Source organism: Salmo trutta, chromosome 8 (assembly GCF_901001165.1).
Source record: "Salmo trutta chromosome 8, fSalTru1.1, whole genome shotgun sequence".
Lineage (NCBI taxonomy): Eukaryota > Metazoa > Chordata > Actinopteri > Salmoniformes > Salmonidae > Salmo > Salmo trutta.
In genome coordinates this window covers 19071801-19087508 of record NC_042964.1, presented here as the reverse complement: position 1 = coordinate 19087508, position 15708 = coordinate 19071801, and the positions used below count along the sequence as shown (strand labels likewise).

General features: G+C 42.2%; 1 protein-coding gene across 1 annotated transcript in view; it reads right to left on the bottom strand.

Annotated features, from left to right (window-relative positions):
* Nucleotides 1-15708, bottom strand: part of dnah2 (dynein, axonemal, heavy chain 2) — a gene marked incomplete in the record, with an annotated part of 180590 nt that overhangs the window by 21161 nt on the left and 143721 nt on the right. The window contains 5 exon segments of the mRNA XM_029760275.1: nucleotides 4171-4304; nucleotides 4446-4745; nucleotides 12720-12786; nucleotides 13055-13203; nucleotides 13521-13643. Coding sequence (XP_029616135.1) covers nucleotides 4171-4304; nucleotides 4446-4745; nucleotides 12720-12786; nucleotides 13055-13203; nucleotides 13521-13643 — 773 coding nt within the window.

The following is a 15708-nucleotide window of genomic DNA, read 5'->3' as shown; positions in this document are numbered from 1 at the left end:
AAAGTGCAATATGTGCCATGTAAAACGTTTAAGTTCCTTGCTCAGAACATGAGAACATATGAAAGCTGGTGGTTTCTTTTAACATGAGTCTTCAATATTCCCAGGTAAGAAGTTTTAGGTTGTAGTTATTATAGGAATTATAGGACTATTTCTCTCTATACCATTTGTATTTCATATACCTTTGACTATTGGATGTTCTTATAGGCACTTTAGTATTGCCAGTGTAACAGTATAGCTTCCGTCCCTCTCCTCGCCCCTACCTGTGATCGAACCAGGAACACATCGACAACAGCCACCCTCGAAGCATCGTTGCCCATCGCTCCACAAAAGCCGCGGCCCTTGCAGAGCAAGGGGAACCACTACTCCAAGTCTCAGAGCGAGTGACGTTTGAAACGCTATTAGCTCGCACCCCGCTAACTAGCTAGCCAATTCACATCAGTTACACCAGCCTAATCTCGGGAGTTGATAGGCTTGAAGTCATGAACAGCTCAATGCTTGAAGAATTGCGAAGAGCTGCTGGCAAACGCACGAAAGTGCTGTTTGAATGAATGCTTACGAGCCTGCTGCTGCCTACCATCGCTCAGTCAGACTGCTCTATCAAATATCAAATCATAGACTTAATTATAACATAATAACACACCCAAATACGAGCCTTTGGTCATTCATATGGTCGAATCCGGAAACTATCATTTCGAAAACAAAATGTTTATTCTTTCAGTGAAATACGGAACCGTTGCATATTTTATCTAACGGGTGGCATCCCTAAGTCTAAATATTGCTGTTACATTGTACAACCTTCAATGTGATGTCATAATTATGTACAATTCTGGCAAATTAATTACGGTCTTTGTTAGGAATAAATGGACTTCACACAGTTCGCAACCAGCCAGGCGGCCCAAACTGCTGCATATACCCTGACAGCTTGCACGGAACGCAAGAGAAGTGACACAATTTCCCGAATTATAAGAAATTCATGTTAGCAGGCAATATTAACTAAATATGCAGGTTTAAAAATATATACTTGTGTATTGATTTTAAAGAAAGGCATTGATGTTTATGGTTAGGTGCAACGACAGTGCTAAATCATCACCCATTTGGCGAAGTAGGCTGTGATTCGTTGAGAAATTAACAGGCACCGCATCGATTATACGCAACGCAGGACACGCTAGATAAACTAGTAATATCATCAACCATGTGTAGTTAACTAGTGATTATGTGAAGATTGATTGTTTTTTATAAGTTTAACTTTTTAGTGACAGGGGGCAGTATTCGGAAATTCAGATGAATGACGTGCCCAAATTAAACTGCCTGCTACTCGGGCCCAGAAAGTAGGATATGCATATTATTAGTAGATTTGGATAGAAACACTCTGAAGTTTCTAAAACTGTTTGAATGATGTCTGTGAGTATAACAGAACTCATATGGCAGGCAAAAATCTGAGAAAAAAATCCAACCAGGAAGTGGTTTGTAGTTTTTCAACTGATTGCCTTTCCAAACTACAGTGTCTGTGGGGTCATTTTGCACTTCCTAAGGCTTCCACTAGATGTCAACAGTCTTTAGAACCTTGTTTCATGCTTCTACTGTTACTGGGGAGAGAATAAGACCAGTCTCAAGCCAGAGACCAACGAGTTGTTTACTGCGCGGGCAAGCAGGCGCAACGTTCCTTCTTTTTCCTCTGTAATGAATTCGCTATTGTCCGGTTGGAATATTATCGAAGATTTATGTTAAAAAGACCCTAAAGATTGATTGTAAACATCGTTTGACATGTTTCTACGAACGGTAATGGAACTATTTGACTTTTCGTCTCGGGTTTTGCGCTCTCGCATTATGCCTTTGGATTAGTGATCTGGACATAAACATGGAGTTTATCGAACAAAACAAACATTTCTTGTGGAAGTGGGAGTCCTGGGAGTGCATTCCGACGAAGATCAGCAAAGGTAAGTGAAGATTTATAATACTATTTCTGAGTTTTGCTGACTCCAGAACTTGGCGGGTAACTGTATAGCTTGCTTTGATGGCTGAGCTCTGTACTCAGAATATTGAACAATGTGCTTTCACCGTAAAGCTATTTTGAAATCTGACACAGCGGTTGCATTAAGGAGAAGTGTCTCTATAATTCTTTCAATAACTGTTGTAAATTTTATCAACGTTTATGATGAGTATTTTTGTAAATTGATGTGCTCATTCACCGGAAGTTTTGGGAGGAAAAACATTTCTGAACATCACGTGCCAATGTAAAATGGGGTTTATGGATATAAATATGAACTTTATCGAACAAAACATACATGTATTGTGTAACATTGAGTCCTGGGAGTGTCATCTGATGAAGATCTTCAAAGGTTAGTGATTAATTTTAGCTGTATTTCTGGTTTTTGTGACGCCTCTCCTTGCTTGGAAAATGGCTGTGTGGTTTTACTTGTTTCGGCGCTGTCCTAACTTAATCTAATGTTATGCTTTCGCCGTAAAGCCTTTTTGAAATCGGACAATGTGGTTGGATTAACGAGAAGTGTATCTTTAAAATGGGATATAATAGTTGTATGTTTGAGAAATCAGAATTGTGAGATTTTTGTTGTTTTGAATTTGCTAGCGTCCCACATGTCCCAGAGAGGTTAATGTTAGCTAGCAACTTACCTTGGCTTCTTGCTGCCCTCGCGTAACAGGTAGCCAGCCTGCCACGCAGGCTCCTTGTGGAGTACAATGTAAGGCAGGTGGTTAGAGCGTTGGACAAACAAGGTAAAAATCTGTCGTTCTGCCCCTGAACAAGGCAGTTAACCCACCGTTCCTAGGCCGTCATTGAAAATAAGAATGTGTTCTTAACTGACTTGCCTAGGTGTAAAAAAGGTAAAGGTGTAAAAAAACAACAACAAAAAAATAACAAACAAATCGGCCAAATCGGTGTTCAAAAATACCGATTTCCGATTGTTACAAAAACTTGAAACCGGCCCTAATTAATCGGCCATTCCGATTAATCGGTCAACCTCTACCTGAGACCATTCATGTGTGGGGTTGCTTCTCAGCCAAGGGAGTGGGCTCACTCACAATTTGCCTAAGAACACAGCCATGAATAAAGAATGGTACCAACACATCCTCCGAGAACAACTTCTCCCAACCATCCAGGAACAGTTTGGTGATGAACAATGCCTTTTCCAGCATGATGGAGCACCTTGCCATAAGGCAAAAGTGATAACTAGGAAACTCCCCAGACCTTAATCCCATTGAGAACTTGTGGTCAATCCTCAAGAGGTGGGTGGACAAACAAAAACCCACAAATTCTGACAAACTCCAAGCATTGATTATGCAAGAATGGGCTAACATCAGTCAGGATGTGGCTCAGAAGTTAATTGACAGCATGCCAGGGCGGATTGCAGAGGTCTTGAAAAAGAAGGGTCACTGCAAATATTGACTCTTTGCATCAACTTCATGTAATTGTCAATAAAAGCCTTTGACACTTATGAAATGTTTGTAATTATACTTCAGTATTCCATAGTAACATTTTACAAAAATATCTAAAGACACTGAAGCAGCAAACTTTGTGAAAATTAATATTTGTGTCATTCTCAAAACTTTTGGCCATGACTGTAGTGTGTATAGTAGTGTAGTAGTGTATTACGTATAGTAGTATAGTGTGTATAGTAGTGTAGTATGTAGTAGTGTAGTACGTATAGTAGTGTAGTATGTATAGTAGTGTAGTATGTATAGTAGTGTAGTATGTAGTAGTGTATTACGTATACTAGTGTAATATGTATTGTAGTGTAGTGTGTATAGTAGTGTAGTATGTAGTAGCGTATTACGTATAGTAGTGTAGTGTGTATAGTAGTGTAGTATGTATAGTAGTGTAGTATGTATAGTAGTGTAGTATGTAGTAGTGGAGTATGTATAGTAGTGTAGAATGTAGTAGTGTAGTATGTATAGTAGTGTAGTATGTAGTAGTGTAGTATGTATAGTGGTGTAGTATGTAGTAGTGTATGTATAGTAGTGTAGAATGGGGTGGCAGTTGGCCTAGCGGTTAAGAGCATTGGGCTAGTAACCGAAAGGTCGCTGGTACGAATCCACAAGCCGACTAGGTGAAAAATCTGTCGATGTGCCCTTGAGCAAGGCACTTAACCCTAATTGCTCCTGTAAGTTGCTCTGGATAAGAGCGTCTGCTAAATGACTCAAATGTAAATGTACCTGAGGATCTCGTCCTCCAGCTCCTGTAGTTTCCTCTTGCCAGAGGCGATGTTGATGACTAGAGAGTCTTTCTGCTCCTCTAACTCTGGACGCTCCTTCCTCACCACGATCCCTAGGAGCTGGGCCTCCAGGCCCTGGCATATATACACACCATACAGGCACAAGGTTCAAAATATACACACACACACGCGATGTGGACATGTCGAAACACACTCATCTGAATACACAGATTACGCATACAAATGCAAAGATTACACACAAACACATGTACCGACCTGCTCCTTGACAGCAAAATTGACGATGGTCGTCTTGGTGGAGATCTCGGGGGTGTAGTGAGGGTTGGACAGCTTGGTGGTGATGTAGAATCTGAACTCTGGGTTGTACTCCACCTCTTTATCACCTAACTTCAACAGGAGCCTTCCACCGACGTGTGTGAGAGACTTGTTGAGGATGGGGGCCAGCGAGGGATCCAGTTCCTCCTGGACGTTCTGCAGCAGTACCGGAGAACCAAACTGGACCGCGTTCTCCAAGATACGCAGGAAGTCTGGCATCTGAAGGTCTATCACTTTCAGACCCTGAGAGAGGGAGAAAGCGAGAGAAAGAAAGAGAATGAGGGAGAGACCAAGACAAATAAACAAACAAAACAAAAGCAAATACTAGTGATGGAAAGCATGAAACAAAATGAGAGATGAGAAGGAGAGAGAAGAGAGCCCAGTGAATGAGAGAAGAGAAAGCAAACAGTGAAAAGTGAAAAACGACCACACAAAAAAGCTTTGTCAGAGAGGAGTAGACATTGTTTCACGCCTGTAGTACTGAGCAATCAATGCTTTTTGAGGTTGGTTCGGTTTCACTTTTGGTTCGATCATAAAAAAAATAATCACTATTTCTATGTATCCCCTCTTGGTCCTGCATTCTTCTTTCCCTTATGAAGCAGGCGTAAAAGAAACACAGACTGGACAAGCAATCACGCAATGGATTATGGACGTTGTAGTTAATTATCACATTTTCAATGCTAAACTATGTAGAACATTGGCCTGTTGGAAACTACAACTTCCTACTACATCGCACAATTCGGGCATGTTCTGATTTATCTCTAGAGAAACTGCAGCGCAACGTACGCATTGAGCTCACAGAAGAAAAAAAAAGAAATTCAAATAATTGAACACACTCGATCAATTTGTTGTTTAAAAAACAAAAAAATCTGTGACATTTTGATTAATGGCTCAGCACTACACGTCTGTTACCGTTGTTAAAGCCATTGCCCAATTGTCCCCAAATGTCAGCGTTTTGGACGTATTATAGGAGAGCATTGGAGTAGAGTGGTGCTGATGAGACTAGGCTAAAAGCAGCTAGAGAAAGGAGTGAAAGGTCAGAGTGGGAGAGAAAGAACAAAGGAGGGAGGGAGGGAGGGAGGGAGGGAGGGAGGGAGGGAGGGAGGGAGGGAGGGAGGGAGGGAGGGAGGGAGGGTCCTGGACATACAATACCGTTCAAAAGTTTGGGGTCACTTAGAAATGTCCTTGTTTTTGAAAGAAAGCATAATTTTTTGTCCATTAAAATAACATCAAATTGATCAGAAATACAGTGTAGACATTGTTAATGTTGTAAATGACTATTGTAGCTGGAAACAGCTGATTGTTTATGGAATATCTACATAGGCGTACAGAGGCCCATTATCAGCAACCATCACTCCTGTGTTCCAATGGAACGTTGTGTTAGCTAATCCAAGTTTATCATTTTAAAAGGATAATGTATCATTAGAAAACCCTTTTGCAATTATGTTAGCACAGCTGAAAACTGTTGTACTGATTAAAGAAGCAATAAAACTGGCCTTCATTAGACTAGATGAGTACCTGGAGCATCAGCATTTGTGGATTCGATTACAGGCTCAAAATGGCTAGAAACAAAGACCTTTCTTCTGAAACTCCTCAGTCTATTCTTGTTCTGAGAAATTAAGGCTATTCCATGCGAGAAATTGCCAACAAACTGAAGATCTCTTACAAAGCTGTGTACTACTCCCTTCACAGAACAGCGCAAATTAGCTCTAACCAGAATAGAAAGAGGAGTGGAAGGCCCCAGTGCACAACTGAGCAAGAGGACAAGTACATTAGAGTGTCTAGTTTGAGAAACAGACGCCTTACAAGTCCTCAACTGGCAGCTTCATTAAATAGTACCTGCAAAACACCAGTCTCAACGTCAACAGTGAAGAGGCGACTCCGGGATGCTGGCCATTCAAGGCAGAATTGCAAAGGAAAAGCCATATCTCACACTGGCCAATAAAAATAAAAGATTAAGACGGGAAAAAGAACACAGACACTGGACAGAGGAACTCTGCCTAGAAGGCCAGCATCCCGGAGTCGCCTCTTCACTGTTGACGTTGAGACTGGTGTTTTGCAGGACAATAAATAAGCTTTTCTTTCAAAAACAAGGACATTTCTAAGTGACCCCAAACTTTTGAACGGTAGTGTACATCAGAAGAGAAATTGGCCAGAGAAGAGATGAGAGGAGAAGAGAGGAAAGGTAGTCCTGGCCAGACGTGGGTGAAAATTGGTGTCGTCTGTCTTGTCTGAGAGTGGCAGAAAAAAAGGCATGGTGACCCACAGACTGGTCTAGACTGAGAAAAACAGAAGGGGTGCCTGAGTCACTCTCTCTTCCCCGCTCCCTCCCTTCACCATCACTCACTCTTAGGTTAACTACACACACCTACCTATTCTCTCTCTGTTTCTTTCAAACACACACAGACACAGACACACACACACAAAAGGTGCCTTTTGAAGAAATGTACTGTTTTTTACTGACGTTACCTTACTGACCGAGAGGGCCAAACTGCCTCTTAAAATGCCAAAAGGAGTGAATGAACACATACAACAAGTGTCTGAAGAAAGGAGGAGAGAAGGAGGAAAGAAAGGAGGAGAGAAACCACAGAGCTGGGGAGGAAAAAATGAAGTTGTAAACTTCCTCCTTGTTCACCTGGGTCACTGTGTGTGTTTGTGGCTTGCGAGCGGGCGCGTGTGTCTCTGTGCTGAAAGGATCTTATTTGATGAAGGAAGCCTACTGGTCCTAACTAAAAGCATTCAACTGTCAAAACCTGTCTCAAATGTGCTTTGTTGATGGGATTACAGTGGAGAATCTGGCTCCATTTGGCTCCTTGAGGGGATATTTTATTTAACTGTCATTTAACTCGGCAAGTCAGTTAAGAACAAATTGTTATTTACAACGACGGCCTACCAAAAGGCAAAAGGTCTCCTGCGGGGACAGGGGCTGGGATTCAAAATAAAAACAATGAAATAAAAATATAGGACAAAACACAACGACGAGAGAAAACACAACACTACATAAAGACAGACCTAAGACAACAACATAGCAAGGCAGCAACACATGACAACACAGCATGGTAGTAACACAACAGACAACAACATGGCAGCAACACAACATGGCAGCAATACAACACGGCAGCAGCACAACATGGTAGCAGCACAAAACATAGTACAAACATTATTGGACACAGACAACAGCACAAAGGGCAAGAAGGTAGAGACAACAATACATCAAGCAAAGCAGCCACAACTGTCAGTAAGATTGTCCATGATTGAGTCTTTGAATGAAGAGATTGAGATAAAACTGTCCAGTTTGAGTGTTTGTTGCAGCTCGTTCCAGTCGCTAGCTGCAGGGAACTGAAAAGACGAGGGACCCAGGGATGTGTATGCTTTGGAGACTTTTAACAGAATGTGACTGGCAGAACGGGTGTTGTATGTGGAGGGCTGCAGTAGATATCTCAGATAGAGGGGAGTGAGGCCTAAGAGGGTTTTATAAATAAACATCAACCAGTGGGTCTTGCAACGGGTATACAGAGATGACCAGTTTACAGAAGAGTATAGAGTGCAGTGATGTGTCCTATAAGGAGCACTGGTAGCAAATCTGATGGCCGAATGGTAAAGATCATCTAGTCGCTCGAGAGCACCCTTACCTGCTGATCTATAAATTATGTCTCCGTAATCTAGCAAGGGTTGGATGGTCATCTGAATCAGGGTTAGTTTGGTAGCTGGGGTGAAAGAGGAGTGATTACGATAGAGGAAACCAAGTCTAGATTTAACTTTAGCCTGCAGCTTTGATATGTGCTGAGAGAAGGACAGTGTACCGTCTAGCCATACTCCCAAGTACTTGTATGAAGGGACTACCTCAAGCTCTAAACCCTCAGAGGTAGTAATAACACCTATGGGGAGAGGGACATTCTTCTTACCAAACCACATGACCTTTGTTTTGGAGGTGTTCAGAACAAGGTTAAGGGCAGAGAAAGCTTGTTGGACACTAAGAAAGCTTTTTTCTAGAGTGTTTAACACAAAATCCGGGGAGGGGCCAGCTGAGTATAAGACTGTATCATCTGCATATAAATGGATGAGAAAGCTTCCTACTGCCTGAGCTATCTTGTTGATGTAAATTGAGAAGAGCGTGGGGCCTTCATTGAGGACCTTTAATGTAGTGACACGTCTATAACCTGAGCATAAACCAGATTGCATACCAGAGAGAATATGATAGAATAATTTGTATGTTTTAGAATAATGGCTAAAGTGTTCCACTCTGAAATTGTATGATAGTGTGAAATGTTTCAGAAGCATGAGAAGATAAAACGAGGATGTGTGTAGATCTGTTAGAATTGTAATACTAGGGTTTTATATTCTTTAGTAGAGATGTAAGCAGAGTGAAGTTGTAGAGTAGATAATAGGAAATCATTAGAGGTTTTCAAACCAAGATGGCTCCAACGGGGGAGGGGAGGTGAAAGCCTTGAAGGATGGGACTAAATGTATGGTTCTTTGTGGTTAGTGGTTGTTTGAGCAGGGAGTGGTCTAAAGACAGGAATGTGTGTGTATTATAGAAGGACTGGGTCCTCATTTTTGACTTTAGAGTGCCCTCGTGAATAAACATTTTGACTATTGTAAGCTGGGAATTCTGTCTTCTATATCAGAATACTAAAGTCATCAAGAAAGCCAGTCAAGTTTTTCCAACACTTTTGATAAACAGGGCAAAATAGATGGCCTATAGCAATTAGGATCAGCTTGATCTCCCCCTTTAAATAAAGGATTCACCGTGGCTGCCTTCCAAGCAATGGGAACCTCCCCAGAGAGGAGAGACAGGTTAAAAAGGTCGGAGATAGGCTTGGTGATAGGGGCCGCAACCTTAAAGAATAAAGGGTCTAAACCATCGGACCCAGAATTTCAGGAGCTCCTTTAGCACCTCAGACTCAGTGACTGCCTTCAGGGAGAAACTTTGTAGCGGGGCAGGGGAAAAAGATGGAGAAGCATCGGGGATAGTCGCATTAGAAGGGGTGGGAAATGAGGAAATGTTGGACAGGCAAGGAGGCATGGCTGAGTCAAATAGGAATCCTGATTTAATGAAGTGGTGATTAAAGAGCTCAGCCACTTGCTTCTTGTCAGTAACAACCACATCCTCAACATTAAGGGACATGGGCAGCTGTGAGGAGGAGGGTTTATTCTCCAGGTCTTTAACCGTTTTTCAGAACTTCTTGGGGTTAGACCCACAGAGAGAGAACTGCTCCTTAAAGTAACTAACTTTGGCCTTCCGGATCGCCTGAGTGCACTTATTTCTCATTTGCCTGAACGAGAGCCAGTCAGCCTGAGTATGCGTGTGCCGAGCCTTTCGCCAAATTCAATTCTTGAGGTGGAGCAACTTTGCAAGATCACGGTCGAACCAGGGTCTGAACCTGTTTTTAATTCTCATTTTCTTTATGGGGGCGTGTTTGTTAACAATACCACTGAAAATATCAAAAAAGAAGGCCCAAGCGTCTTCGACAGAGGGGATCAAGCAGATTCTATACCATTTTACAGATACACTACTGTATATAATTAATGTTACTGTATAGCCATCACTAACACAGAGAGGATGCTGCCTACATACAGACTTGAAATCATTGGCCACTCTAACAAATGGATCACTAGTCACTTTACTAGTCTGTGACGATCGTCGTAATGAGTAGACCAAGGTGCAGCCTGGAAAGTGCTCATATTTATAGTAACTCAGAACACTCAAACAAATTAACAAACCAAGGAAAAACAAACGTCACGTTCTGCACGCTTACTGAGCTGACAAAAACAAGATCCCACAACAGAAGCAGGGGGGAAAAAAGGGCTGCCTAAGTATGATTCCTAATCAGAGACAACGATAGACAGCTGCCTCTGATTAGGAACCACACTCGGCTGAACACAAAGAAATAGAAGACATAGAATGGAACATAGAAATACAACAACCTAGATTGCCCACCCCATATCACACCCTGACCTAACCAAACTAGAAGAAAATAAAACATCTCTCTAAGGTCAGGGCGTGACAGTCACTGTATTAATGCCACTTTAATAATGATGTTTACATATCTTGCATTACTCATGCCATATGTATATAATGTATTTTATACTACTGCATCTCGTCTATGCCGGTCGGTCGTTGCTCATCCATATATTTATATGTACATATTCTTAACCCATCCCTTTCCTTATTTGTGTGTCTTAGGTAGTTGTTGTGGAATTGTTAGATTACTTGTTAGATATTCGTTTCGCTACACTCGCAATAACATCTGCTAACCATGTGTATGTGACCAATGACATTTGATTTGATATTGTACATGTCATGCTTCATGTTTTCAGGGACCTTGTGACCTTCCAACACGGTAAGTATAGTAAAGGTCAAGGGTGAGGAGAGCAAGAGAAAGTTACATCTACAGTGGGGGAAAAAATTATTTGATCCCCTGCTGATTTTGTACGTTTGCCCACTTACAAAGAAATGATCAGTCTATCATTTTATTGGTAGGTTTATATGAACAGTGAGAGACAGAATAACAACAAAAAATCCAGAAAAACACATGTCAAAAATGTTATAAATTCATTTGCATTTTATTGAGGGAAATAAGTATTTGACCCCTCTGCAAAACATGACTTAGTACTTGGTGGCAAAACCCTGGTTGGCAATCACAGAGGTCAGACGTTTCTTGTAGTTGGCCACCAAGTTTGCACACATCTCAGGAGGGATTTTGTCCCACTCCTCTTTGCAGATCTTCTCCAAGTCATTAAGGTTTTGAGGCTGACGTTTGGCAACTCGAACCTTCAGCTCCCTCCACAGATTTTCAATGGGATTAAGGCCTGGAGACTGGCTAGGCCACTCCAGGACCTTAATGTGCTTCTTCTTGAGCCACTCCTTTGTTGCCTTGGCCGTGTGTTTTGGGTCATTGTCATGCTGGAATACCCATCCACGACCCATTTTCAATGCCCTGGCTGAGGGAAGGAGGTTCTCACCCAAGATTTGACAGTACATGGCCCCGTCAAATGATGCGGTGAAGTTGTCCTGTCCCCTTAGCAAAAAAACACCCCCAAAGCATAATGTTTCCACCTCCATGTTTGACGGTGGAGATGTTGTTCTTGGAGTCATAGGCAGTATTCCTCCTCCTCCAAACACGGCGAGTTGAGTTGATGGCAAAGAGCTCCATTTTGGTCTCATCTGACCACAACACTTTCACCAGTTGTCCTCTGAATCATTCAGATGTTCATTGGCAAACTTCAGACGGGCATGTATATGTATTCTTGAGCAGGGGGACCTTGCGGGCGCTGCAGGATTTCAGTCCTTCACGGCGTAGTGTGTTACCAATTGTTTTCTTGGTGACTATGGTCCCAGCTGCCTTGAGATCATTGACAAGATCCTCCCGTGTAGTTCTGGGCAGATTCCTCACCGTTCTCATGCTCATTGCAACTCCACAAGGTGAGATCTTGCATGGAGCCCCAGGCCGAGGGATATTGACAGTTCTTTTGTGTTTCTTCCATTTGCGAATAATCACACCAAATGTTGTCACCTTCTCACCAAGCTGCTTGGCGATGGTCTTGTAGCCCATTCCAGCCTTGTGTAGGTCTACAATCTTGCCCCTGACATCATTGGAGAGCTCTTTGGTCTTGGCCATGGTGGAGAGTTTGGAATCTGATTGATTGATTGCTTCTGTGGACAGTTGTCTTTTATACAGGTAACAAGCTGTGGTTAGGAGCACACCCTTTAAGAGTGTGCTCCTAATCTCAGCTCGTTACCTGTATAAAAGACACCTGGGAGCCAGAAATCTTTCTGATTGAGAGGGGGTCAAATACTTATTTCCCTCATTAAAATGCAAATCAATTTATAACATTTTTGACATGCGTTTTTCTCTATATTTTTGTTGTTATTCTGTCTCTCACTGTTCAAATAAACCTACCATTAAAATTATAGACTGATCATTTCTTTGTCAGTGGGCAAACGTACAAAATCAGCAGGGGATCAAATACTTTCCCCCCCCACTGTATTCATGTTACATGGAATGCGTCGACAAACACACAATGCAGCGAGTACGAGGCCAATACCATGAAAGTAGACAGTGGCAGAGAGAAATGCGAGAGCGAGGAGAGAGAAGGTGTGTGTGTGTGTGTGTGTGGTAGAGAGAGAGAGAGAGAGAGAGAGAGAGAGAGAGAGAGAGAGAGAGAGAGAGAGAGAGAGAGAGAGAGACATCATTTGTACAAAGCAGGTCTCACCCTCTTCATCTCCATATTTTTGATCCACTTCAGGGCTTGGCCTTGTGGGTCCACCATCAGTGGCCATCTTGGGAAAAACAAAGAGAAGCAATACGTTTACATGATCAAGCTAGACAGTAGCCACAACACCCAAACTCTAGTATGTCTTCTTAGCCTCATCCGTGAGGTCTGTGAGACTGAGATAGGTGTAATGTTTGTTTGATTTAATTGAGCGGTTTTGTCTCGTTTAGACTACTGAAGTAATATTAGCAATATGAAACTAAGCACTAAGCAAAGACGGAGAGAACTGAATAACGTTGCTAGTCTCTACTGGATGTGTGTGTGTGTTGTCGGACCGGTTGCCGCGGGTGACGATGACTCCGTTCTCGGTGGAGAAGGCATCAGAGGGCAGACCCTGGATGTTCCAGTCCCTTACGGCCGTGGGCTTGGACAGGAACACAGCGAAACTAAAACCTGGAGAACACGGCACCTCCAACTCACGCACCTGATGGAGATGAGAGGGAGGCAAAGGCGAGAGCGAGAGTGAGAGGAAAAGAGAGGGGGGAGGGAGAGGAAGTGAGAGGGGGAGAGGGATTGAGAGGAAGAAAGAGGGGGAGGGAGAGAGAGGAAGCGAGAGGGGGAGAGGGAGTGAGAGCGAGGGGAGAAAGAAAGAAACCGCAACAGAGAATGTGGTTAAATGTATGAGTGAGAGAGAGAGACATGAAGGTAACAGTGAATAATATATACACATACATACATTTCCACCTACTGGTGTAGTGTGACAGAGTGGAGGGAAATCCAGACAGTGACATTGCCACTCACCTGTTTCATCCAGATAGAGACCAGCTGGTCTCTGTAGTTGGAGAGGAAAGGCCCCATGTACGAGAGGAAGGCTGCAGCCAGCAGACAGTCTCCTACCAGAAAACCCATGTTTTTCTCCAAACCCTGAGATACACACACACACACATCTCCAGGTCTCACTCGTGGATGTGACCATCAAAACAAAGAAAGATGAAAGAAAAAAGCTACCGGCCAACTTTAAAGATAAGAAATTATCCTTCTAATCTTCTGACCAAATGACTCTGAAAGTTGACTCAGACACACTACTGGGTTTGTGCTAGAGGTCGACCGATTAATCGGCATGGCTGATTAATTAGGGCCGATTTCAAGTTTTCATAACAATCGGTAATCGGCATTTTTGGACACCGATTGTGACTGATTAAATTGCACTCCACGAGGAGACTGCATGGCAGGCTGACTACCTGTTACACAAGTGCAGCAAGAAGCCAAGGTAAGTTGCTAGCTAGCATTAAACTTATCTTATAAAAAACAATCGATCTTAACATAATCACTAGTTAACTACACATGGTTGATGATATTACTAGGTTAACTAGCGTGTCCTGAGTTGCATATAATCGATGCGGTGCCTGTTAATTTATCATCGAATCACAGCCTACTTCGCCAAACGGGTGATGATTTAACAAGCGCATTCGCGAGAAAAGCACTGTCGTTGCACCAATGTACCTAACCATAAACATCAATGCTTTTCATTAAAATCAATACACAAATATATATTTTTAAACCTGCATATTTAGTTCATATTGCCTGCTAACATGAATTTCTTTTAACTAGGGAAATAGTTTCACTTCTCTTGAGAGTATATACAGCAGTTTGGGCCGCCTGGCTCGTTGCGAACTGTGTGAAGACCATTTCTTCCTAACAAAGACCGTATTTAATTAGCCAGAATTGTACATAATTATGACATAACAACTTAGGGTTGCCACCCGTTCGATAAAATACGTAACGGTTCCATATTTCACTGAAAGAATAAACGTTTTGTTTTCGAAATTATAGTTTCCGGATTCGACCATATTAATGACCGAAGGCTCGTATTTGTGTGTGTTATTATGTTATAATTAAGTCTATGATTTGATATTTGATAGAGCAGTCTGACTGAGTGGTGGTAGGCAGCAGCAGGCTCGTAAGCATTCATTCAAACAGCACTTTCCTGCATTTGCCAGCAGCTCTTCGCTGTGCTTCAAGCACTGAGCTGTTCATGCCTTCAAGCCTATCAACTCCCGAGATTAGGCTGGTGTAACCGATGTGAAATGGCTAGCTAGTTAGCGGTGGTGCGCAATAATAGCGTTTCAAACGTCACTCGCTCTGAGACTTGGAGTAGTTGTTCCCCTTGCTCTGCAAGGGCCGCGACTTTTGTGGAGCGAGGGTAACGATGCTTCGAGGGTGGCTGTTGTCGATGTGCTCCTGGTTCGAGCCCAGGTAGGAGCGAGGAGAGGGACGGAAGCTATACTGTTACACTGGCAATACTAAAGTGCCTATAAGAACATCCAATAGTCAAAGGTATATGAAATTAGCATAAAAATTGATTTGAAACAGCGGTTGACATGCTTCGAAGTACGGTAATGGAATATTTTGAATTTTTTTGTCACGAAATGCGTCATGCTCGTAACCCTTCTTTACCATTCGGATAGTGTCTTGAACGCACGAACAAAACGCCGCTGTTTGGATATAACAATGGATTATTTGGGACCAAACCAACATTTGTTATTGAAGTAGAAGTCCTGGGAGTGCATTCTGACGAAGAACACCAAAGGTAATAACATTTTTCTTATATAAATATAAATATAAATTTATAAATATAAGTCAGATATAAATCTGACTTTGGTCAGGGCTAAACTTGGTCGGTGTCTAAATGGCTTGCCGTGATGGCTGGGCTATCTACTGAGAATATTGCAAAATGTGCTTTCACCGAAAAGCTATTTTAAAATCGGACATATCGAGTGCATAGAGGAGTTCTGTATCTATAATTCTTAAAATAATTGTTATGTTTTTTGTGAACGTTTATCGTGAGTAATTTAGTAAATTCACCGGAAGTTTGCGGGGGGTATGCTAGTTCTGAACGTCACATGCTAATGTAAAAAAGCTGTTTTTTGATATAAATATGAACTTGATTGAACAAAACATGCATGCATTGTATAACATAATGTCCTAG